The 24,127-nt window shown below is 48.7% G+C and overlaps 1 protein-coding gene and 1 long non-coding RNA gene across 2 annotated transcripts; one reads left to right on the top strand and one right to left on the bottom strand.

Moving 5' to 3' along the window:
• Window positions 1-6,436: 6,436 nt before the first annotated feature.
• LOC145538704 (cytochrome P450 2G1-like) lies at window positions 6,437-11,482 on the top strand. The gene is made up of 7 exons (XM_081571218.1): window positions 6,437-6,612; window positions 6,760-7,030; window positions 7,265-7,427; window positions 8,104-8,253; window positions 8,952-9,112; window positions 9,421-9,543; window positions 10,381-11,482. The coding sequence occupies exons 3-7, from the start codon at window positions 7,301-7,303 to the stop codon at window positions 10,384-10,386; spliced, it is 567 nt and encodes a 188-aa protein (XP_081427344.1). The 5' UTR covers window positions 6,437-6,612; window positions 6,760-7,030; window positions 7,265-7,300; the 3' UTR covers window positions 10,387-11,482.
• Window positions 11,378-24,084, bottom strand: LOC145538707 (uncharacterized). The gene is made up of 3 exons (XR_014077197.1): window positions 23,179-24,084; window positions 15,389-19,618; window positions 11,378-12,705 (listed from the first exon to the last, which is right to left on the bottom strand). It is a non-coding gene; the product is annotated as an uncharacterized LOC145538707 (long non-coding RNA).
• Between the last annotated feature and the right edge of the window lie 43 nt (window positions 24,085-24,127).

The raw sequence follows: 24,127 nt of genomic DNA, 5'->3' as shown, positions 1-24,127 counted from the left end.
AAAGAAAGCAACTCCCTGTGGGAACTGGAACACTCAATAGAATTCCCAAGGCCGAGACTTCATTGCAGTGAGACGTCACGTCGTCATTTCCCTACTTGCAAAGTCTGGAGACTTTCAGAGTTGGAGGCTGGAGGCTGTTCGTGGGGAGTGGTCAAATGGGGATCCTTTGGAGAATGAAAGGGACACAATCATAATTATTATTATTATAACATGCAAAGCAGGGCATGTCCCTGAGGGCCGGCCTTTGCCCAGGTTGCCTGGGTCTGGTCTCTGAGTCTGACCCTCCTTTAGTTAGGGATCCGGGGGTCTCCCAACCTTTCCCAGAAATAGCTCCAGTTCTTTGGGGACCTCCCCTAACTGCCCAGGGCCCACCTGCATTTGTTCCGACTCACTTTCAGCAGGCACTAAGTGCATTTTGAAAATTCAAAACAAATATAAGAAGCACAAGTCCCTCTCTTTGTTCATGTATACAGAGATAAACTTAGGGACCTCTCCTCCCTCACCTCTTCTCATTTCTTTTAACTCTAGTGGTCTCTGTCCCTCCTTAGTTTTGTCTCCTCCCCTCTAGATTAGAGGGAGAGGTGGGGCTGGGCTACAGATAGCCCAGACCTTTCTGGTATATGTGGAGTGTGTGTGTGGAGTGGGACACCCTCCAGACACTGAGTACAGGTTAGGCCGGGTTTGGGTGGATCTAGAGATGGGAGAAAGCAGTCTTTTATCTGACATCTGTCACATTGCAGGGGACAGTCTGTTTTGGGAAATAGCTCCTGCCTGGGGCACAGGCCCCTTAGCTGAGGCTGTGATATGTAGTCCTTATCCACTGTTTCTTCAAAAGCCTTGGAAGGCGGTCCCCCTGGATGGGGGAGTGCAGAGAAAGGAAGAGTGAGTGGAAAGGGCATCTTAGTTCTGAAGAAGGGGTTCGTGGGTGCAGTATAAGACAGGATGCAGAGGCAGGCCTGGGGCCAGCCGGGTCCTGTGAGGGAGGCCTCTACAACTGCATCAGGACCTCTGGAAGTGTGACTAGCTCAGAGGTTGTCACTTTTGTTTTTCTCCTGGCCTTTAATAAACTTCATTTTGAGTGTGTTGGCATCGTCCCAGATGGGAGGCAGCTGTGGAAAGAAAAAAACTGAACTTGGAGACAGAAACCTGGGTTAGAATCGTAGCACTACCACTTTCTTGAGCAAATTGGTTCATCCTTTCTTTCTTCATCCATTAAGCAGAAGCAGTAATGTTAGTCCAAAACTGGGTTTGCGTTGTAGTGGCTGTAGAGACAAAAGATACAACCAAGCCAAAGAGCAGGAGAAGAAAAGGATGTATTAACTGCAGAAGTAAGGAGAACACTGGGGAATCTTTCCTGAAGCAGTGTCTCCTCAACAGCAAAACTGGAGAAATTTAAGCTAAGGATACATGCAGATTCATGAAGGGGCTTGGGTGGTCCTCAGAGTCCAAGCTTCAGTTGACTGAAGTCAGGAGGGTTAGAAAAGTGCAACATCATGGTCCCTCAGGCTTCCATTGATCTGGTGGTTGAGCCCCTCAGGCTAGTGTTTACCATCAAAACGGAGAGCTGGGAGTCTTTACAACCCATATATTACCATTGCTATTTATACTTCTCTTGCCTGATAACACTTGTTTGTTTCTGCATTCTTTTGTTCCCCGTAGATCATTAATTATTGAAACCTGTTCAAGGGCCAGTGTTGTGGCCAGGCTTAGACTATAAGATGGCTTAGGCCAAAACTGGCTTCTCTATGTCAAGAAAGCCGTGCTTGATTTTCTTTCTCTGGGGATTCTGTACCTTAACTGCTTCGTGGAACATCCTCCACAGTACTGTAGAAAGAATTGGTTTAGGGATTCGATGTGCAAACACCTCACACAGGGAAGGTGCTTAGCCAAGACATCTTTAGCTGATTTGAGTTGTTCCTAGAGGAACAAGAGTACTCCTTTCCCTTGCGGCTCAGACGGTAAAGTGTTTGCCTACGATGCGGGAGACCCGGGTTCGATCCCTGGGTTGGGAAGATTCTCTGGAGAAGGAAATGGCAACCCACTCCAGTACTCTTGCCTGGAAAATCCCATGGATGGAGGAGACTGGTAGGCTACAAGTCTATGGGGTCACAAAGAGTTGGACACGACTGAGTGACTTCATTTCTAGAGGAACAAGAGCCAGGAGTCTGAGTTTTGTCCACCCTTGGCTTAGAATTCTAAAAAGGAAACAGGGAGCCTGATGGCCTGGGATGGTGACTGGAATCATACGGAGGCCACCTAGGAAGGTACAACTTGAGGGTGGTTTACCACAGGGTCAGACACTCTGCGTGGAAACTTCCTTCTAAGTGGGAACTGTGTGATTCTCCTTCCTCCATCTTACTGGGGAGCCCACACCCCACAAGCCAACACTGAGGACCTGGCTGAGCACTGAGGAAGGGGTTGGTGCCCTGGGCCCGCCATGCTTAGAATCTGACGGCAGTCTGGGCCCCTGTGCTGGGTGTGTCTCTTCCAGGAGCCACATCCCCCCTTCAGGAGCCAGGGGGTTAGTTAGGGAGGGAGGGGAGTTTGTCAACGTTCAACACACTTAGGAATGTTGGCCAGGCAATCTCCCATCGGGGGGGTGGGGGGGAGGTTGTCTGTCTCTTAAATAAAAGGCTTCGAAGGATATATCTGATGTCGAGGAGGCCCTGGGAAACGTTCCTGGCCAAGATACCCAGAATATATCTTGACCTGACTGGAATGTGGTCAGTGGGTCACAAGGCAGATGACAGACCCATCTTTCTATCCTACCACCATCTCCAAAACCAGAGCCACCACCACAGCCACTGACCAACTCCCTCCATCTATGCAAAAGCCTCTATTAAAACCCTCATGACCGCTAGCACCACCCACCCCAGCCACCCCCAGAACACCACCCTCACATGCCCAAACCACCAAAACCACCTGAATTCACTCAGAAGGGTGTACTAGGTTACATGTGAGTACTCCAAGCCCCCCTACCCCACCCCCAGCTGCAGTAGGGAGAGAAGGGAGTGAAGCAGAAGTCTAGACGTGTGTGGAAGGACCACCATGGAGAAGCTCTCATGCAGGGAACACTGTGTGCTCACACACAGGAACGTTAAGTGCCATGGGACTGGCCTCGGGGGCCGCCAGTCCTTCTGTTAAGTGAGTCCACATCACCTAATGGCAACTCGGGACTCTGAGCAGTTGGATGACACTGTTGGAAAAACCCAAAGAGGGGGAGATAAGCACCTGCCCTTAGGAACATGTCATATTATAGAAAAACTGGAGTGGACGCCCACTTAGTTAGCAGAGCCAAGGAGTCAACCCAGAGCAAGATGAAGACCATCGTGGGAGATGGTTGGGTATCTGGAGGGAGTAGATAGAGACTAGGGAGGTTGGCTCGAGAGGCATGTAGAGAAGTGTATTCTGTTAAGCAATAATTTGAGGAAGAAGGAACATGACATGTTGGAGAGGGGAAGGCGATGTATAAAAAGCAGAAGGCGGTAGTTTTGTGGAAACTGCAGCAGTAACAATATTTGTACTGGCATGTACATTATTCACAAGCACTTTCATCTCACATTGTCTCAGCTCATCCTCCTAATAGCCCTGTGGGGGGAGCATCCTTGTCATCATATCCAGATGAGATAGTCCTCGAAGATAGATGAAATTTCCAGAGGAGGAGACATAGGGGAAGGGCCTCCGGGCAGAGGGAACTGTGTGAATGAAGGCATAAGAGATGAAGAAGCACTGACTGTGGGGACGGAGTTACTGAAGGGTTTCCACGTGCAGAGTGAGGTCTGAGGACCATTTATCAATTGATGGACCATTCATCATTTTGGGCCATTACAAATGATGCTGCCGTGAAAACTTGTGTATACATCTTGGTGTGAACAAATGTTTTCGTTTCTCTTGGGTATATATACCTAGGGAGTGGAATTGCTAGGGATCATATGGCTATGACGAACCATTTGGGGGCCTACCAGATTGTTTTCAAAGCAGCAGCACAATTTTATATTTTCTACCGGGTTTCTCGCTCTCCAGTTTTTAATTGGGTTTAACCAATGGGAGACTGGGAGGCATATTCCTTTATAGACATCAGAGGGTGGAGCAGAGTGAGGATGGGATATTTATTTCCTGCAGGGTTGCCATACACCAGCTACATCCCACTACTGAAGGCCAGAGCTCTGGTCAATGACCCACCAAGAACTGCTGGGAGGTCTCCACCAAACTATGGGCTCCAGGATCTGCTCACATCTCCGTCCCTTGACTTTTTTAAAAAAATTGGGATAAGATGTACACAACATAAAGCTTACAATTTAAGTCACTTTTAAGCGTACAGTTCAGTGGCGTTAAGTGCATTCACACTGCTGTGCAGCCATCTCCCCCATCCATCTCCCCCATCCATCTCCAGAACTTTTCCATCTTCCTGAACTGAAAGTCTGCACCCATTAATCAAGGCCCTTCTCCTCTCTAAGGCTCTAGTGGGCAGGACTCCCCCACGTGGCTGCCCTGAGCACTGCACTGTGCCTTGCGGTTCCCCTAACCACTGCCCACACACCTTTGTAAATCTGTCCTTTTAAAAATTTTTATTTTTAACTGGAGGATAATTGCTTTACAATATTGTGTAGGCTTCTGCCATACATCAACATGAATCAGCCATAGGTATATACATGTTCCCTCCATCTTGAACCTCCTTCCTACCTCCCACCCCATTCCACCCCTCTAGGTTGTCACAGAGCACCTGATTTAAGCTCCCTGCATCATCTCTTCTTTAAACTATCCTCAGTTTACTCGAGCGTACCATTTATCTCTTGCCACACCTGACACAACAACTCTCTGAGGCAGTGCCTAAAATTAACATCTCCATTGTACGAATGAGAAAACCAAGGTAGGGGGAGGCTGAAAAACTTGCCCAAGGTCCTCACTTAGGGGAAGACTAGGATTTAGACTCCGCCATCTGATTCCAGGATAGCTGAGATAAAAGCAGAGGTTACAGAACCTGACAAGTGACAAACATGGTCACCCCTGGGCAGGTAGAGTCCCAGCTGACTAGAGGATGGAGCTGGGATTGGGAGATTGGTGGGGCCTCCAGAGAGGCTGCTTAGCACCTGGGCAGAGGGGAGCAAGACAGCCAAGCCCAGCTGGCATCGTGCTGAGCCAGAAAAGCATCTCCTGGGGGGAGACCATGCCACAGCCAGTGACTGCCCTGTCCTCCTTGGGTTGACCCAGGCAGTCAACTGAGAGTGGCTGAGCTCCACAGGCCAGGGGTGAGGCTGCTCTGGGAGTGAAAGTGTCCCAACCTGTTGCAGGCCAGAGCCCTGTGGCCCTGCCTAGTAGCAGGCCGGGTGTGACCGGTGTGACCAAATGGATTTACTCCATCCTGAGAAGACTCCTGGGGTTGCCTCCCTCCATGACACTGCCCAAGAACGCTGGTATAAAGGCAGAGGTCAGGTGGTGGAGAGAGGAGGGTGGCCAGGGAGGACTAAAGAAATGACGGGTACACTGCAGCCAGGGCTGGAGGCCAAGGGGAGAGGGGGTCCAGGACCAAGATGTACCCCCTGCTCAGACGGTTGGCTTTGCTGGCTGCCTCCTTCCTCCTCCTGAAACTCAGCACCATCTACTGGGAAAGGAACCACCTTCTTCCTGGTCCCTTCCCCTTCCCCATCCTTGAAAACTAAGCTTTCAGCTGCACCCGGAGACACTGTTCCAGGTAGGGAATCTGTCCTGAGTTGGAGGCCCTCCGGAGGGGTGGGCACATGGACCCTCCTGCTCAGCCCAGGGACACTAGAATAAGGAACTGGGCTCAGACACACATCAGGGTGAATCCTGTTCCTGCCATTCACTCTCTTTATGGCCTCGAGCCTTGGTTTCCTCATCTGTTGAGTGCAGGGTTGTTGGGGGACTGCAAACACTGACTGTAAGGACTTTGCCCAGAGCTCACCCAAGAGGATTCTGAGGCAGAGCTCCACAGCCAATGTAACGTGGTGGAGAACGCTATCGGACTCCACTCCAAGGGGGCACTGTTTGTGGCTGGAAGCCATTTTCTGAAAAGCCACTTGGGATGGGAAGTGGGGAGATTGGGACCCCCAAGGATACACTCAAGTAACACTGTGGCACTAAGGCCCTTTCTGGGTTGGGTGGATCCCACTGGTAGGTAGAAGGGCTTCTGTTGCAAGGAGAGGGGTTTGAAATCCAGGCCAAAACAGATTTATTGCTGAGAACTAGAGTTCAGTTCAGTTCAGTAGCTCAGTTGTGTCCGATTCTTTGCGACCCCATGAACTACAGCACGCCAGGCTTCCCTGTCCATCACCAACTCCCAGAGCCTACTCAAACTCATGTCCACTGAGTTGGTGATGCCATCCAACCATCTCATCCTCTGTCATCCCTTTCTCCTCCCGCCTTCAATCTTTCCCAGCATCAGGGTCTTTTCCAATGAGTCAGTTCTTCTCAACAGGTGGCCAAAGTATTGGAGTTTCAGCTTCAGCATCAGTCCTTCCAATGAGAACTGGAGGGCTGGAGACAATTCCCTTCTCCATGACAACACTCAGCTCTCATCGATGACAACTAAGTATTCTTTAAAATTCTGGCTGAAGATATGAGATGACCGTGATTCCCAAGGCTCCCTGAAAGGTACTGCACCGAGTCATGGGGCCTGGGTGTGAGGTTCTGGTCTTTTGCTTTCTTTATTGGCCTCCATTTTCTTGTCTTTCTTCTTCCTCTTCTTCTTTTTTTATTGGCTGTGCTGAGCAACTTGTGGGATCTTCATTCCCCCACCAGGAGTTGAACCTGGCCCCCAGCAGTGAGAGCGTGGTGTCCTAACCACAGGACCACCAGGGAATTCCCTGGCCTCAATTGTCATAAAATAAAGATAATGACACGTACCTCATACACACACTGATGGTGCACTACAGCTAAAGCAACCTGTGTAAAGGCCACGCTGGACACTGAGCTCTGGAGAAAGTATAGTGATAATGTAATATCATCTGTAAGATGGGTGGAACATACCCAACTCCCAGGGTCGTTGAGGTTCAACGACCAGACACCATGTGTAAGTGCTGGGCCCTGACTATGCTAAGCCCACAGGGAGCCTGTGATGTGACCCCTGCTGGCACAAGTGCCAACTGTGGGAACCTGGGGTTTGGCTTATCTGATGAATGGGTGGCGAGCGCTCTGAGAAGGCGAGTACTGGGTGTGAGAAGGAGGGGGTTCATGCCAAAAGGAAGGTGCAGGGAATGGGGTCAGCTGAGCTTTCTCTGCAGCCCGGGACCCCGTCTCTCCACAGCTGGCCCAGACTCACGGCCACGTGTTCACAGTGTGGATGGGCCCCACATCGGTGGTGGTGCTGTGCGGCTTCCGGGCAGTGAAGGAAGCCCTGGTCTCCCGCTCAGAGCAGCTCTTGTGCCGGCCCCTCACCACACACTTCCGGGACCTATTCGGAGAAAGAGGCAAGGCTGCCCTCCCTGCAGGGGATGGGGTGGCTGGGTGGTGACTGTACACGGGGGTCGAGTGGGGTGACCCAGAATTGTTGACATGGAGGAACCTTCCGGGAGGACTCGGGTCTCCTCAGATAACCCTGTGCGAGGGGTGGGGGTGGCATGGGGAGGAACCAGCTCCGGGGGTTAAAAAGACCTGGGTCAAGTCTCAGCTCTGCTCCAGACAAGGCACTCACTCTCTGTTCCTCAGTGTACCCATTTATTAGATGGGGAGACTGACTGCTCTTGCCTCCCAGGGACAGGGTTGGGGGGAGGTTAAGTGAGCCACACACCCAAAGGTGCCCAGTACAGCACCTGGCTCAGCGAATGCCCTCCGCCCTCTGCTTTCCCCTCCAGGCCCTGTCCTCCCTTCCCTTCTTTATCTCCTCCTCCAGTTCCTATGGGGGCTCTTAAAGGCAAAATCAGGTTGGCAGCCTGGGAGGAGGGCACAGCTGAGCCCACCTGGACGGCACCAGGCTCACGGACCCCACGAGCCGCAGATGCCCCTCACTGGCTGGCTGGCCAGCCAGAGCACCATCCCAGAGCTAACTGGGAAGGCCACCAGAGATCTGCCCTCCCCATCTGGGTGCGGGCCCAGCGGCCAGGGAGGCTGGGAGGGGCTGCTGACCGTGCCCTACTCCCGGCCCAGGGGTCATCTGCAGCAATGGGCACACATGGTCGCAGCAGAGACACTTCTGCCTGGCCATACTGCAGGGGCTGGGCCGAGGCCCGCTGGTGCTGGAGCTGAGGCTGCAGGAAGAGGCAGCAGAGCTGGTTGAGGCCTTCCACCGGGAACAGGGTGAGGAGTGGCCTGGACAGCCCCCAACCCCCACAGCACACAGCACACTCTTTCAGGGAGGCTTAACCGTGTGTGTGTGTGTGTGTGTGTGTGTGCGCGTGCGCGTGTAAGTGTAGAGGAGTGGACCCTTTGCAGGTCCAGGAGGGGACTTATGCTACATCAGTAAATCGGGAATTTCTATAGTGTGAGCAGGTGGGTGGACACAGGCCCAGAATGCCCAGTCCTTGGGGAAGCCTGAAACCCTTCTCTACAGATGGGGAAATGTCCTCCCCCAACATCTCGGGCCCTTTACACCACAGACCCTTTGCACATGCTCTTCCTCCTCTAGAATATCCTAATCTACACCCCTTCCCTCCCTGTGAGAAACCCCAGCTCCTCTCAGACCTGGCTGACATCACCTGCTAAGCAGCCCTCCCTGAATCCCAGGTCCCTGCATCCTTTGCTCCCAGCTGGGACACACCTGCCCCACATTCTAGTGTGTTTAAAGTGGTGTGTGTCTCCCACACCTCTCCTTGCAAACCCAGCACTTGTATCACCAAGCCTGGGCCATAGATGGTGCTCAGTAATCATTTGCTGAGTGAACAACTGAGGACTGAGAATGAATGAATGATGCAATGAGCAGCCGTATACAGACTGCAGGAGTGCTCAGGGCAGTGCTCTCTGCCTCCTCACCCTGAGCCCTGCCCCTCTGCTCTCAGGTGGACCCTTTGACCCTCAGGCACCCATTGTCAGATCCACCGCCAGAGTCATTGGGGCCCTCCTGTTCGGCCGCCGCTTCCTCTCAGAGGATCCCTTCTTCCAGGAACTGATTCAAGCCATCAACTTTGGCCTGGCCTTTGTCGGCACCAATTGGCACCAGGTAAGTTGGCGCTCAAGGAGGCAGGTGTGCGGGTCATTGGACAGCTTGGGGTCCAATGCAGGCAGGGGCCTCAACCAGGGCATAGCTGGGTGAGTATCAGTTAGGCAGGGGGAAGGCCACAGGGCCTGTTCTGGGTTCCTTCTGGGATGCCCACATCAGAGGTCTCAGCCCCCTTCAGCATCCCCAGCAACGTTATCAGTTCCCCTGACTCAGTGCTGGCACTTGAGCAGCCCCTGGGCAGGCCTCTTACCCCACAGCTAAACGACCTGTTCCCCTGGGCCTTCTGCTGCCTGCCTGGCCCCTACCAGGAGATGTTTAGGTACCAGAAGGCTGTGTGGGGCTATATCCACCAGGAGATCAGGAGGCACAAACTCAGGACATCTGAGGCCCCCAAGGACTTCATCAGCTGTTACCTGGCCCAGATCAACAAGGTGGGCCTGAGAGGGCTGCAGAGGGCAGGAGGTGGGGGAGGGCTGGAACAGGGGGAGGGGCGGGCTGGGGGGAGGGACAGAGGGGCAGTCTTCCCAGCTGCATCTCGTTTCAAAGCCATGGCCTCAGTTCCTCACCCTGGCCTCAAATCTCTCAGAGCATGCCGAAGCAGCAGCCATTTGGGTTTTTCCTTCCTTCGAATCTCCCAGGCCAGCGCTGGCTCCTGAAGACATGGGTAGGGTGGGAAGCAGGGGACCTAGCTGATGTCAGAGCCAGCACCCCTGGGGCAGTTCCCTCTACCCAGAGAATTTGGGTCACAAGTCTAGGGACTGGCCAGGCCTCGCTCAGGGAGACCCCAGGGCTCTGTTAAAGGAGAGCTTCAGACCTGGAGCTGCTCTCCCCACCGCCTACCCGCTAGGCCACGGATGGCCCTGTCTCCACATTCAGTGAAGAGAACCTGATCCAGGTGGTGGTCGACCTGTTTCTGGGAGGCACTGAAACCATGGCCACCACTCTGCACTGGGCACTCATCTACATGGTCCAGCATGGAGCCATCCAGGATAAGGGGGCCAATGGGTACACTGTGCTGACTGACCTGGGCTGTGGGCCTCTGGGCTGAAGGCACTGGCCCCCGTCACTGGCTTTGGTCTGTAGCCCTGGGAAGGGGGGCCCTGCTCTGACTCCTGTGGTGTGGGAAGTGTTCATGGCTTTAAATCAGACGGGAGAGAGGGGGCAGGGAGGGGACTTCTATTCCTGGCTACTTAGTGAGTGATCCTGGGTAAGTAATTCAACAACTTAGAACCAGTGTGAGATGAGGTGGTATTATTTCACTCATTCAGTACTGATTCAGCACCTCTAAGTGCCAGGCCCTGTGTTAATGCCCACTCAAGATCAATGGCAACCCACTCCAGTATTCTTGCCTGGAAAATCCCATGGACAGAGGAGCCTGACAGGCTACAGTTAATGGGATCGCAAAGAGTCGGACACAACTGAGAGACTTCACTTCAAGATCAGAAAGAAAATGTGGCTGGAGTTCTCTCAGGGACCGACTAGCCATGACCTAAGTTCACATCCTGGTTCCACCAGTCTTGTGATCTTCAGCAGAGTACCTGTCTGGTGGCAGCCTCAGTTTTCCTGTCTGTAAAATGGAGAAAACAGTTCCTACTCCATAGGACTCCTTGCATATAGAAAACCCGGTACACGAGCTCTGCCTTAGAGAGAGCCTGTCACTGTTGCGACCAAGGGTGGCTGAGTGAGGTGGGGCGACCAAGGAGCCCTGAGTCTCCGCAGTTATCTCTGGGTACAGACCAGGACGGTGGGGAGGCTGGGCTGCAGCACCGTCCTGGGATCCACGCGGAGCAGCCGGCAGAGAGGGTGCAGCAGGAACTGGACGCAGTGCTGGGCACCTCCGGAGCCATCCACTACGAGGACTGCAGCGACTGCTCTTCACCTGCGGTGTCCTCCAGGAGGCGCAGCGCCTCAGTAGCGTCGTGTTGGTGGGCGCCATGCGCCAATGTGTGACCTCCACTCGCGTGCACAGCCACCCTGTGCCCAAGGTAGGCGGCCCCCGTGTGACCTCACAACCTATCCAGCGCCTGCAGAAAGCACCCTTCTCTGGGCAGCCTGTGCCCAAGGTAGGCGGCCCCCGTGTGACCTCACAACCTATCCAGCGCCTGCAGAAAGCACCCTTCTCTGGGCAGCCTGCCCAGCACAGCCACCCGCTCCAGCTTCTGCCTGTCTGCCAGCTCTCTGTCAGTCATCCATGCATCCATCTCTATCTATGACATTCCAGACAAGAGGGTTATGATTGTGAATGAATATACTCATTTAGGGATATTTTTAAATGTTCTGTACTGTTCAGAAGTAACCCCTGCACATATTTTAATGTTCTTCTTTCCAATCTTTTCTGTCCACATTTTTTTAATATAAGTATGATTATGCTGAATATGTAATTCTGACTCCTTCATGTCAGTTAACTTATCATTCTGATTCTTCTTCAGTACTGGTTCTCAAACTTCCAGAATCACCTGCAGGGCTTACTAAAATGTACATTTGAAAGAAAGGAAAGAGAGTGTTAGTGTTCACTTGTGTCCAACTCTTTGTGGCCCCATGGACTTGTAGCCCACCAGGCTTCTCCTTGCAAGAATACTTGAGTGGGTAGCCATGCTCTTCTCCAGAGGATCTTCCTGACCCAGGGATCAAACCTGAGTCTCCTGCATTGAGGGCAGATTATTTACTGTCTGAGCCACCAGGGAAGCCCCAAAATGGACATTGCTGGGCTCCATTCCCAGAGTACTGGGGGTGAGCCCTCAGAATTTACCTTTCTAACAGTTTCCCAGGTGGTGGTGATGCTTTGTGTCCCAGGACCACAATTTGAACACAACTGGTCCACATCACTATTAATGGCTGCATAATATTCCACCAAATGGGTGTTTTGTAGTCCTTAACCCTTCTTATAAACTTTTAGGCTATTTGCACGTTATGTGCCTTAGGCTTGGTCTGCATTTTTATTATATCCTTGGAAATGCCTGTCTAGTTTCTTTCATTTTATAATAAGGTTAAGAAGCTGTTGTTGTTCAGTCACTAAGTCATGTCCAACTCTTTGTGACCCCACGAACTGCAGCACGCCAGGTTTCCCTGTCCTTTACTATCTCCTGGAGTCTGCTCAAATTCATGACCATTGAGTCAGTGATGCCATCCAACCATCTCATCCTCTGTTGTCCCTTTCTCCTTTTGCCTTTGATCTTTCCCAGCATCAGGGTCTTTTCTAATGAGTTGGCTCTTCGCATCAGGTAGCCAAAGTATTGGAGCTTCAGCTTCATCATCAGTCTTTCCAATGAATATTCAGGGTTGAGTTCCTTTAAGATTGATTGGTTTGATCTCCTTGCAGTCCAGGGGGTTCTCAAGAGTCTTTTCAGCACTACAGTTTGAAGGCATCAATTCTTCGGTGCTCAGCCTTCTTTACTGTCCAACTCTCACATCTGTATGTGATTACTGGAAAAACCATAGCTTTGACTATATAGACCTTTGTTGGCAAAGTAACGTCTCTGCTTTTTAATATACTGTCAGATTTGTCATAGATTTCCTTCCAAGGAGTAAGCGTCTTTTAATTTCATGGCTGCAATCACCGTCCTCAGTGATTTTAGAGGTTAAAAGGACAAGTACTGAATAAGGAGAGATAGAGAAATAAAGTTAAAAACTATTTATATCAAAAACAGCTACTGTATATGTACATAAACTTGAGTGTGAGCTACCTTGGGGTCAAGGCAAAAGAGGAAATCCAAATTAGTTATGACTCTCATTAATAAAAGCAAGCATGCCTGCATGAGGAAAACTTTGGCTTATCATCCTCCAAGAAGTTATTATGAAGATCATCATTCATACCACACTTTTGAGGGCCAGTAGACAATATATTGAATGGTGCCTTAAGTAGGAGTTTTTAAAAGACACAGGAATATTCTTCCAAATGGTAGCTTCTTACCTCTAACTCATTTTAAATGATGAAAGTTTAACATGAATACATTTTTGCATGGAGTAAAAAAAAAAAGAGTTGAGGTTTACGGCTCTCTGGTGATCCAACTTGAGACAGGTTTCTGACATGAAATGGGTTCTAATAATTTCTAATAACTAATAACCTGCTCTCTGCCAAGCCTTACTATGTTAAGGGATTTGTGTCCACTACAGCATTCAGTCTTCACAATGACTGACTGCCATGCCGATCCTAAGTAAAAGATGTTTATTGAATCAGCTGTCTACCTCTCTTTGCATGATCAGTTGCTTCAGTTGGTCCGACTCTTTGTGACCCCATGGACTGTAGCCCACCAGGCTCCTCTGTCCCTGGGATTCTCCAGGCAAGAATACTGGAGTGGATTGCCATGCCCTCCTCCAGAGGATCTTCCTAACCCAGGGATCGAAACTGTGTCTCTTATATCTCCCGTATTGGCAGGCGGATTTTTTACCACTAGCACCACCTGGGAAGCCTACCTCTCTTGCTATGTAATAAATTACCCCCAAACTTAGCAACTTACAACAGCATTTCTGAGAGTCAGAGATCTGAGTGTCTGTGGGTCAGGGGCCTAGGTGCTGCTTAATTGGATGGCTCTAATTCAGGATCTCTCATGATGCTATGATGAAATTGTTGGCTGCAGCTGCAGTCTCCACTGAAGGCTCCATAGGGAGGTCCCACATCTTCAGGATTCAGTTGATTCTGGGCAGTTGGCTGGAGGCCACCCTCAGTTTCTTGACATTGGAAATCTACAGAGGGGAGCTTAAACTTAAGCTGAACTCCATTAGAGCAAGTGAGAAGACAGAAGCCTTAGTCTTTTTGTAACCTAATCTCACATGATATCATCACTTTTGCCATATTCTATTTGCCAGAAGTGAGTCACTAGAGCCAGCCCACCCTCAAGGAGAGAGGGTTTCACGGGGAGTGGATGCCAGGTATCAAGAATCATTTGGGGAGTGGGGTGTCATTTTAAAGAAGCACAGATGGTAAGGTTGCCGATTTTAATGAAGATGTGGCAGAGTCTCTTATCTTGGCACCCAGTGCATGGAGGTGATGGCCAGAGTCCCAAGCCTTCCCTCAGAAAGGGGCTTTGGCTCAGCACTGGTGCTCCAGCCTGTTCTTGCTGGAAGCCTTGATGGTACAAGATGGTACATCATGGAAATGATGGGGAGAGAGAAGGTTTGGGAGCCTAATCTTCTCCATCATGAGAATCTTTGTTCAACTCTTACAACCGTGGTTCAGGGCAGAGTTGATTACAAGGGCCTGGCAGGGTGTGATCATTAAATTGTTATTAATTTGATCAGACTTGAGATCCCTGCCTCCATGCATTTTCTTCTTCATAATAATCCTGTCCTTTTGATGTTGTTGCTATTGTTATTCTTTTTTTAACAGATAGCATATGAGAGCTCATGTAACTGCCCCAAACACACAGTTAGTAAGAAACTTAACTGAGTTCAATTCATGTCCTTCTGATTCCAACTTTTTTTTTGGTCCTTTTTACCATACTCCCTGCCATTCATATTGCTCCAAAAATCCCATTTTAGTAAAGTAAATGAGCCAGCATGTATGTTGGATGGAGATGCTTTGCATTGTCTATTGTTCTGTTAAGTTGGCTAATACTGAACAGTCCTTGGCAGTATTTGACAATCAGGTTCAGAGGTTAAATGTCTCCTGGATTGTAAGGACAGGACCATGTCATCAACTCATTCTGCTGTTAGTCTGGTAGTGTTAGGGGAAGCACACTGATTGAAACCGCCCACCCTGGCCAGGCACCATAGTAACCATTCGCAAGGGCTGTTTTATGACAGGAGATCCTGTTAAGGAATAGGGAACTAATAAGCCACCACCAACCCGAAGAGTTCGGGAAAGGCTGAAAGGAGACACCGCGTGTCCGTCCGCTTCCCAGAATCCCTCTTGCTAGCATCCATCTTGGCTGAGCGATGCGTGCGCCACCAGGAAAGACTCTGAATTAGAATGATTGGCCAAAGACCACCCGGAAACTAATCCCATCACCATAAAACCCGAGACTGTGAGCCACGCGGCAGAGCTGATCTCCTGGGTTCCCTTACCCTACTGCTCTCCATCCGGGTGCCCTTTCCCAATAAAATCTCTTGCTTTGTCAGCACATGTGTCTCCTCCGACAGTTCATTTCCAAATGTTAGACAAGAGCCCAGTTTGGGGCCCTGGAAGGGGTCCCCCTTCCTGCAACAGTAGGAGGCCCCAGGCCTGGTGGTCTAAGAGTTATACCAAATTAGGTCAAGTTAAAAAAGAGGAAACTAGGGTTCAGCTCTGTTTTATGCCATCTGGGATTAGAAATTTCCTTATTAATAGCCCATTCTTACCAATTGGTTATAGGAGTTTGTTCTGTGATTAAGAGCTCCAGGGAACCATTAACAGCCTGGAATCAATATCCAGCTTTCCCAGCTTGGGCAAGAGATGTCTCCTGAAAGTAGAATCAAAGCTTGACAGTAGATCATTAAATGTTACAGATACCATTCCAGCAGTCAAGTGACAGTGACAACAGCAATGGCCCCTAATATAGAGGTGGCACTTCAAGCCCGTCTCCTCAGATATTCTATTTGATTATAAACTCCAAGCTGCCATTTACAGGGAAGAAGCAGGGCTAGAGTCCCCAGGAGGTACCCAGCAGGCAGATGGTTCTGTAATTTTGGAAGAGAGGGAGGGTTGCCCTTGTTGAGTACTGGCTACGTCTGAGCCAGTCCCACGAGTTAAGGTCGCTCAGCCACTTTGCAAGAAGTCCAGAACATCACCCAGAACAGGACATAAATAACTCTGAAGGGAAAAGAGCATCTTGCCCGGAGCCTTTGCATCCAAAGGAGATTGTTAAGAACTGCCGTAATGCAAAGGTTTGTTCATCCTAGGGAGGGAAAACGGAGTGTGGAGTGGAAGTCCCAGCTACAACTAGGAAACAGCTTGCTCAGGCAGAGCAGGAACATGTGCTTCCCAAGTAAAAGACTCTGCCTAAAGCCCTGGAGCGAAGAGGCCTGGGTGCCTGTCCATCTGGATGGCTAGGGTCAGGCCCCTCCCTTTAGGCTTCAGTAGATCAACTGAAAAAAGAGGGAGAGGGCTTGTGAAGGTATACACATTGTCTGTTTTCTGCATTCCTCATTGGCTTCTCTTTGGTGTGCAGGCTTCAAACTGCTGAGCTTTTGTTTTTAATTTCAAGATGTCTTTGTCAAAGCCAAGAATCATGTGGCCAGTTCTCTAGTCTCCCGGGGTGACCAATTTAATTCTCTGGTGTTGGTTAAGGAGCCGCATAATAAGAGGCCTGCTTCAGAGCCCTGGGGCTGTGTGTCCCAGGTCCCGGGGCCATAGCAAACCCCTTCCTGGCTCCCCTTGGGCCTCTTGCTCAGCCCAGGGCCTGTGAGGTATGGAGCAGAAGTCACCAACAGGAGGCATTGGTTCCTATCTGCTCCCATCAGATCAGTCTGATTCTCTTTCTAGTCACTCACTTCTTTGGGGTAGAGTGAGGGCTTGGGTTAGGGTTGGAGGTCAGCCTCTCCTCTCCCTAATTCTAAGGAGTGAAGCTTTCTGTCTGTTCTCTGCCTCGTTACTCGGTCTTCCTTACCCTTTGTCTGTCTGCCATTCCATTTCTCCTCTTTCTCTCGCACACACACAGTCTCTCGCACACACACCACCACTGTTTGTTGCCCTGTGGAGGACTTGGTCCCCTCTGGTCATGCCCACCAGCCACTGGCCCTCTTCCTCGGAGGCAGGAGCTGTGTCTCTAGCCCGGGCTGGGAGTCTTTAGGATGGAGGTGGGTGCCCCTTAGCCAGGAGAGTAATGCCCAGCAACTTCACTGCTGTTAGGGCCTGTCTGCTGAATCTCTTTGGGGCTCCCTGGCCCCAGGCGAATCTCACCTGCACATCTAGTGTTCTCTGAGCTCATGTCAGCTCAGCGTCAGGGTTGGGTGCTGGGTCAACTGAGCTCCTTGAGCTACACCTGCTCGTCTCGGCAGGGTACCATCATCTTGCCCAACCTGGCCTCTGTGCTTTCTGACCCTGAGTGTTGGGAGACCCCCTGACAGTTCAACCCTGGCCACTTTCTGGACAAGGATGGAAACTTTGTGGTCAAGGAGGCCTTCCTGCCATTGTCCGCAGGAATAGGGTGCAGCACTGGTCATGGGTGGTGGGTGTGATGGGACCATGGCAGGACCACCTGCCACCCCCTGACCTTTCCTTCTGCTTCCATGGCATTGGGTGTGCCTAGGGGGCCAGCTGGCTCGGATGGAGCACTTCCTGATGTTTGCCACCCTCCTCAGGACCTTTAGATTCCAGCTGCCAGGGCAGAGCCCAGGGCTCAGGCTGGAGTACACCTTTGGGGGCACCCGGCAGCCCCAGCCCCAGAAGATCTGTGCCATGCCCCGTCTGAACTGCCCCCATCCAGGTCCTAGAGAGGAGGTCCTGTAGCCGACCAGAGTCTGGGCACTTGTCCCCCACAAAGACCTGCCTCAGTCTCTCTCAGCTCCTGAAAAGTTGGAGAAGAGCAGAGTTTACCAGCTTAGTGGCCTGTGGTTTTCCCTAACACAAGCTCTGATGCATGACATTGGAGGGTATACTTATTAAGGATTCTACCAATGTGGTTCAGTTTTGGTAGCTCAGTCCCTAGGATTTTATAAGGCTGGTTAACAGATTTGGCCTTGAATCACTTCACAAGATTAATCTGGGTAGTCAAGTCTCACGAGGTAGCCTCTCAGGAGTTCAGAGAGAAAAACCATGAATGCAGTAATGCATCTCAATATTATTGATGCAGCCCCTGACAGTCCAAAACCTGGGAAGCTCATTTTCTGTCCTCTCCTGCCCTCTCCTGACCAGAGGCAAGAAGTGCATGCCCCTGCAGCCACATGACCTGGAAAGATCTCCCCAGCAACCTAGGATGCCTCAAGTTTTGAAACATTGTGTTTCCAGGGACTTCCCTGGTTGGCCAGTGATTAGGACTCCACGTTTCCACTGCAGGGGGCATCTGTTCAATCCCTGATGGAGTAACCAAGATTCTGCATGCCTCCTTGCACGGCCAAAACACAAAACAAAAGAACACTCCATTGTGTCTCTAAACAAATACTGCTTATTAAAAAAGAATAATTTGATTAGGAAATTCAAATTAAAGTCAAAATGAGATACCACTACATACCTATTAGTATTGCTGAAAACAAAGTCTTGAACCTAAGTACTGGAATTCTCACACACTGATCATGGGAATATAAAATGGTTCAATCACATGGGCAATTCCTGGTACAATTAAACATTATACCATACAATCCAGCTGTTTCACTCCTAGGTATTTAACCAAAAGAAATGAAAATATATATTCACAACAAAACATACTATATGATTCCATTTCTATGATATTCTTGGAAAGGCAAAACTATAGGACATAAAACATAAGTGGTTGGTAAGGTCTGGGAGTAGGGTTAAGGGTTGACTGTAAAGGGACACAAGGGAACTTTTTGGGGTGATGGGAATGTTCTGTATATTGATTATGGTGACAGTTACACAACTGAAGGTGTCTGTCAAAAATCATTGAACTGCATACTTACAAGGGTGAATGTTGTATATAAATCATATCTGAATAAATCTGACTTCTAAGAAAGAAATGTCATTTATCCTTTGAGTTATTTAAAAGATGTCCCTATGACTTGTAAACAAAGTACAGATAAAGAAACCTTATGGTTATCAGGGGATAAGGTGGTGGGGAGGATAAATTGGGAGATTGGGAGTGACATGTATACACTACAATTTATAAAATAGATAGCTAATAAGAACCTGCTGTATAGCACAGTGAACTCAGTACTCTGCAGTGGTCTGTATGGGAAAACAATCTAAAAAAAAAGGATATATGTATAAGGGTGATTCACTTTGCTGAATACCTGAAACTAACACAACATTGCAAATTAACTGTACCCAATAAAAATTATTTTAAAAAAGAACAAATAGTGTCACTCATCATCTCCTTATATGAAGGGTTAAGTAAAGACCCATTTACAGAGGGTAGTGCAGTCACTGGTGACAGTGGACCCTGAGGGGAATTCAGAATAGAAAAACAGGAGGATGCAGGCTGTGTTTTGGACGTAAGGGCCCCTAGGTAGTTAAGATGCATATCTAAGGAAGGATTTCAATGACCCCAGATGCTTTCATATTCCCTTACAAAGACAGATAAGCACTAAAATCATTACCTTGAGATATCTGTTCTTTTTGATTAGTAGTAAACTCTTCCTGCCTCACTACGTGTGTTTTCCCTGGTAGCTCAGTGGTAAAGAATCTGCCTGCAATGTTGGAGAGGCGAGTTCGACGCTTGGATCAGGAAGATCCCTGGAGTAGGAAATGGCAAACTGCTCCAGCATTCTTGCTTGGAATATTCCATAGACAGAGGAGTCTGGTGGACACACAGTCCACAGTGTTGCAAAGAGTTGGACACAACTGAGCGTGTGTGTGCACACACAATTTTCCACAAAGAATGCGTATACATACTGATCCCTCCCCTACCTGTTAGGAGCAGTTCCTTGAGGCTCTCTGAGAGGCTGTCTTCTGGGCCACAGTCCTCAGCACTGTACCTGAATAAAACAGAAACTCATGGTTCTTATGTTGTGTGCTTTTTCCAGTGGACAAAATGAACCAACATTTCTAATTAGTAAGGTATCGCTCATGACTATGATGAAATAAAATTCCTATTTTATGGCAAGACAGGAAAAAATTTAAGCAAAAAATTTCCTTGCAGCTTTGGGTCTCCTTGCTCCCCTTGAGAGTGTGTGGTGCATCGGCAGTAACCGGACCTCCTTAAGAGATAGCTGTCCTTCTTAATCTTGTAAGGGGCCATGATGACACATGACCCACTACTCCCTTTGTATTGCAGATCTGCACTATGTAAATTGTCAATAATACATCAGTTGATGTATATTTGTCTCAAAAACTTGCATAACTATGCTTTGACCTCTAACGGGTGGAACAGTCCTCAGAGCTTTCTGAAAGACTGTCTCCCAGGTTAGAATCCTCAGATTGGCTCTAATAAAAGTTTCCATTCCTTTCTTAGATCGACTATTAATTTTTTCATCCACAAAAACTGAGCTGGGAAAATTCCAGCCTGAAATGAGGAAACTTGTATTAACTAGGGCTACCATCTTCATGCGAAGAGTTGACTCATTGGAAAAGACCCTAATGCAGGGTAGGATTGGGGGCAGGAGGAGAAGGGGACAACAGAGGATGAGATGGTTGGATGGCATCACTGACTCGATGGACATGGGTTTGGGTAGACTCCAGGAGTTGGTGATGGACAGAGAGGCCTGGCGTGCTGCAATTCATGGGGTCGCAAAGAGTCGGACACGACTGAGCGACTTCATTTTCACTTATCACTTTCATACACTGGAGGAGGAAATGGCAACCCACTTCAGTATTCTTGCCTGGAGAATCCCAGGGACGGAGGAGCCTGGTGGGCTGCCATCTATGGGGTTGCACAGAGTCGGACACGACTGATGCAACTTAGCAGCAGCAGCAGCAGCAGAGTACATCATGCAAAATGCCAGACTGGATGAAGCACAAGCTGGAATCAAGATTGCAGGGAGAACTATCAATAACCTCAGATATGCGGATGACACCACCCTTATGGCAGGAAGTGAAGAGGAACTAAAGAGCCTCTTGCTGAAAGTGAAAGAGGAGAGTGAAAAAGCTGGCTTAAAACTCAACATTCAAAAAACTAAGCTCATGGCATCTGGTCCCATCACTTCATGGCAAATAGATAGGGAAACAATGGAAACAGTGACAGACTTTATTTTCTTGGGCTCCAAAATCACTGCAGATGGTGACTGCAGCCATGAAATTAAAAGACACTTGCTCCTTGGAAGAAAAGCTATGACAAACCTAGACAGCATATTAAAAAGCAGAAACATTACTTTGCCAGCAAAGGTCCGTCTTGTCAAAGCTATGGTTTTTCCAGTAGTCGTGTATGGATGTGAGAGTTGGACCATCAAGAAAACTGAGTGCTGAAGAATTGATGCTTTTGAACTGTGGTGCTGGAGAAGACTCTTGAGAGTCCCTTGGACTGCAAGGAGACCCAACCAGTCAATCCTAAAGGAGATCAGTCCTGAATATTCATTGGAAGGACTGATGCTGAAGCTCCAATACTTTGCCACCTTATGTGAAGAACTGACTCATTGGAAAAGACCCTGACGCTGGGAAAGATTGAAGCCAGGAGGAGAAGGGGACAACAGAGGATGAGATGGTTGGATGGCATCACCAACTTGATAGACATGAGTTTGAGCAAGCTCTGGGAATTGGTGATGGACAGGGAAGCCTGGTGTGCTGCAGTCCATGGAGTCTCAAAGCGTCGGAAATGACTGAGTGACTGAACTGAACTGAACTGACAAAGCCAAGGTTAATTTATTTTAGTTTCTTAAGTAAGTCGTACCCCGGAAGATATCACAAATGCTATTCTTTCAGCCCTTCTCTTCTCCTGGTAAACTCCATTAATTTCTCTGGGAAGCCTTCTCACCCGCCTCCCATTTCTTATCCCTTGACTGTGTTATTTCTCCCTCCTCTAAACCCCCAGAGAGCCTTCTTCTCTGACCATAGCACTTCTTCCAATGTATTGTAATTGCCTGTTTATTGACTTGCTCCCTTCTTCCTCAGTAGAGCAGGATCTCTGTGAGGTCAGAGATAGTGTCTTCTAAAATATATCCCAGATCTAGTATACTGCCTGGCTTTACCAGCTGAGCCACAATGGAAGCGCAAGAATACTGGAGTGGGTAGCCTATCACTTCTCCAGTGGATCTTCCCGACCCAGGAATCAAACCAGGGTCTCCTGCCTTGCAGGCAGATTCTTTACCAACTGAGCTATCAGGGAAGCCTATACTGCCTGGCATTATGTATTTAATAAGTATTTATAGATATTGAATGTGGTATTATTATAGTGCTCAAGGTCATCTAAATCAGAGTGAAGGTCTAAGAGGAAGGACTTAATGGAAACCAAAATGTCACCTCTAAATATGACTCTTTGACATAAAAGTTATTTTGAGCTGAAGGCAATTAAGAAGTAGTAAATGCAAATATAAAATATAACATAAAAGCAGCAGCAAATGCAGACACTGACCCTCTCCTTTTCTTTCTAAAGGCAGAAAATAAATGTTTCCTTTCAAGGAGACAGATCCTTATCAGTCCAAAGACTGGAGAGCAATGTGAAAGTAAAATCAAAATGGAGTCAGTATTGTTAAGAGAGCTCTATATTTTAGAGAGTTGGGAAATCATTGAGAAAGTGTGACCTATGCACTTCTCAGCCTTCTCAGATTCTTCTCAGTCAAAGAATCTGACCTTTTGACAACTTATTGTCTTAATGGCAGGATCCAGAAGATCTATTCAATGTTCCAGAAACTCAAGATAATTATTTGACTCAGCCTAAAATAAACTCATGACAGCCTACCCGTTTATTAAACTCTTACCCTAAAATAACTGGCAAGAGTTCATCCCTTAAGGAAAATTGCCTTAAGGGATTGCCTCAGGGTCAATGATAATTTTTCTTTTTTTGGCTTGTGGGATCTCAGTTCCCCAACCAGGAATTGAATCCGAGTCATGGCAGTGAAATCCCAGAATCCTAACCACTAGGCAACCAAGGAACTCCCTAATTCTTGAACAACCTTGTGGCTTTTGCCTTTATAGGCCTCTGATTCCTTCTCTTACCCAGAAGATGCTTCATTTTACCCTAATCCGTGCCTCTGAATTGTAATTCTTGAGACCCTAAATAAAGCTCTTTGTTCTTTGCAGTCTCCGTATTGATTATTATGAGTATTTATTACTAATAATTATTAATATTATTGTTCGACAAGAGACACTGGTGCAATCTGCAACAAACTTTGTTAACCTAACACTTCCTAGTAAGGAAGATAAGCACTACCTAACTCTGGTTGGACGACCCCTAGCCCAAGCCCCATCTTGTCAGTTCTTCACAGATTGTTTCTTTGTAGTTGTTGCTGTGTTGTGTTAGTCGCTAAGTTGCATATGACTCTTTGTGTCCAGTGGACTGCAGCCTGTCAGGCTCCTCTGTCCATGGGATTTCCCAAGGAGAATACTGGAATGGGTTGCCATTTCCTTCTCTAGGGGATCTTCCCAACTCAGGGATCAAACTCACCTCTCCTGCATTGGCAGGTGGATTCTTTACCACTGAGCCACCAGGGAAGCCCTGTTTCCTTGTAGAAAAGGTACAAAAACTTCCTGCTCTAGTCTCTTCTTCTGATCTTCATTCTTTTGTGAAGACTTCCATGAGCATGTAAAAATTTAATAAAATTGGTGTGCTTTTGTCCTGTTAATGTTTTTGTCACTAACTTTCAGACCTGGCCAGGATGGAGGAGAACTTTTTCCTACAGCTTCCTAGAAGAGGTGATGCTCCAAGTTGGTCTGAAGGACAAATTATTTAGGTAGGAAGAGAAGGGAAAGGTGGTTCGGGCAGTGAGGATGGTAATACGAACTCCGGAGAAGGAGAGACTGGAAAAGTTGTGCTTTTCAGAAACTTCAGATGATTCGGTATGACCACAGCTAGGGTAAGAGGGAGGGATGGAGTGGCAGAAAATAAAGTTGACAGGTGGGAAAGAGCTGATCACGAAGTTTGAGTTTTATTCAGAATGTAGATTTTCATGCCAGACTTGGACCTTTTGTTATATGCACAAACTCTTCAGTGTGTCATAACGTGAAATGGTGAGGTGCAGTAAAAAGAGTAGTAATTTAAGAAAACTTGGGTTGCAATATTGGTTCCTCCACTCGCTTCCCTTCGGTAAAAAACAACAAACCAACAGTAATAACATCTATCTTAAGTGTTTTGCGAGTAATAAATGCAGTAACTTAGGTAAAGTGCCTGGTCCATGGCATCATTCAAGAAATTCGATTTCCCTCCTCTTTTTCCCCTGGGCCAGTAGGCTGTAGGCCGGGCCGCAAGACCACGCTCGACCCAAGTCCAGACCGAGCGGTGCCGGGAGACGGGCTGTCGGCTTGCGGGTCTCCGTCTCTCGGTAGGTCGAACCAGGGCTTCGCCGCACGGGGGCGCTCTAGGCTGCTCCTCGGCACTCTATGGTTCTCCCTCGCCC

This window comes from Giraffa tippelskirchi, chromosome 2 (genome assembly GCF_054371585.1).
Source record: "Giraffa tippelskirchi isolate mGirTip1 chromosome 2, T2T-mGirTip1v1.2.pri, whole genome shotgun sequence".
NCBI lineage: Eukaryota > Metazoa > Chordata > Mammalia > Artiodactyla > Giraffidae > Giraffa > Giraffa tippelskirchi.
This window is presented reverse-complemented; position numbering and strand designations above follow the sequence as displayed.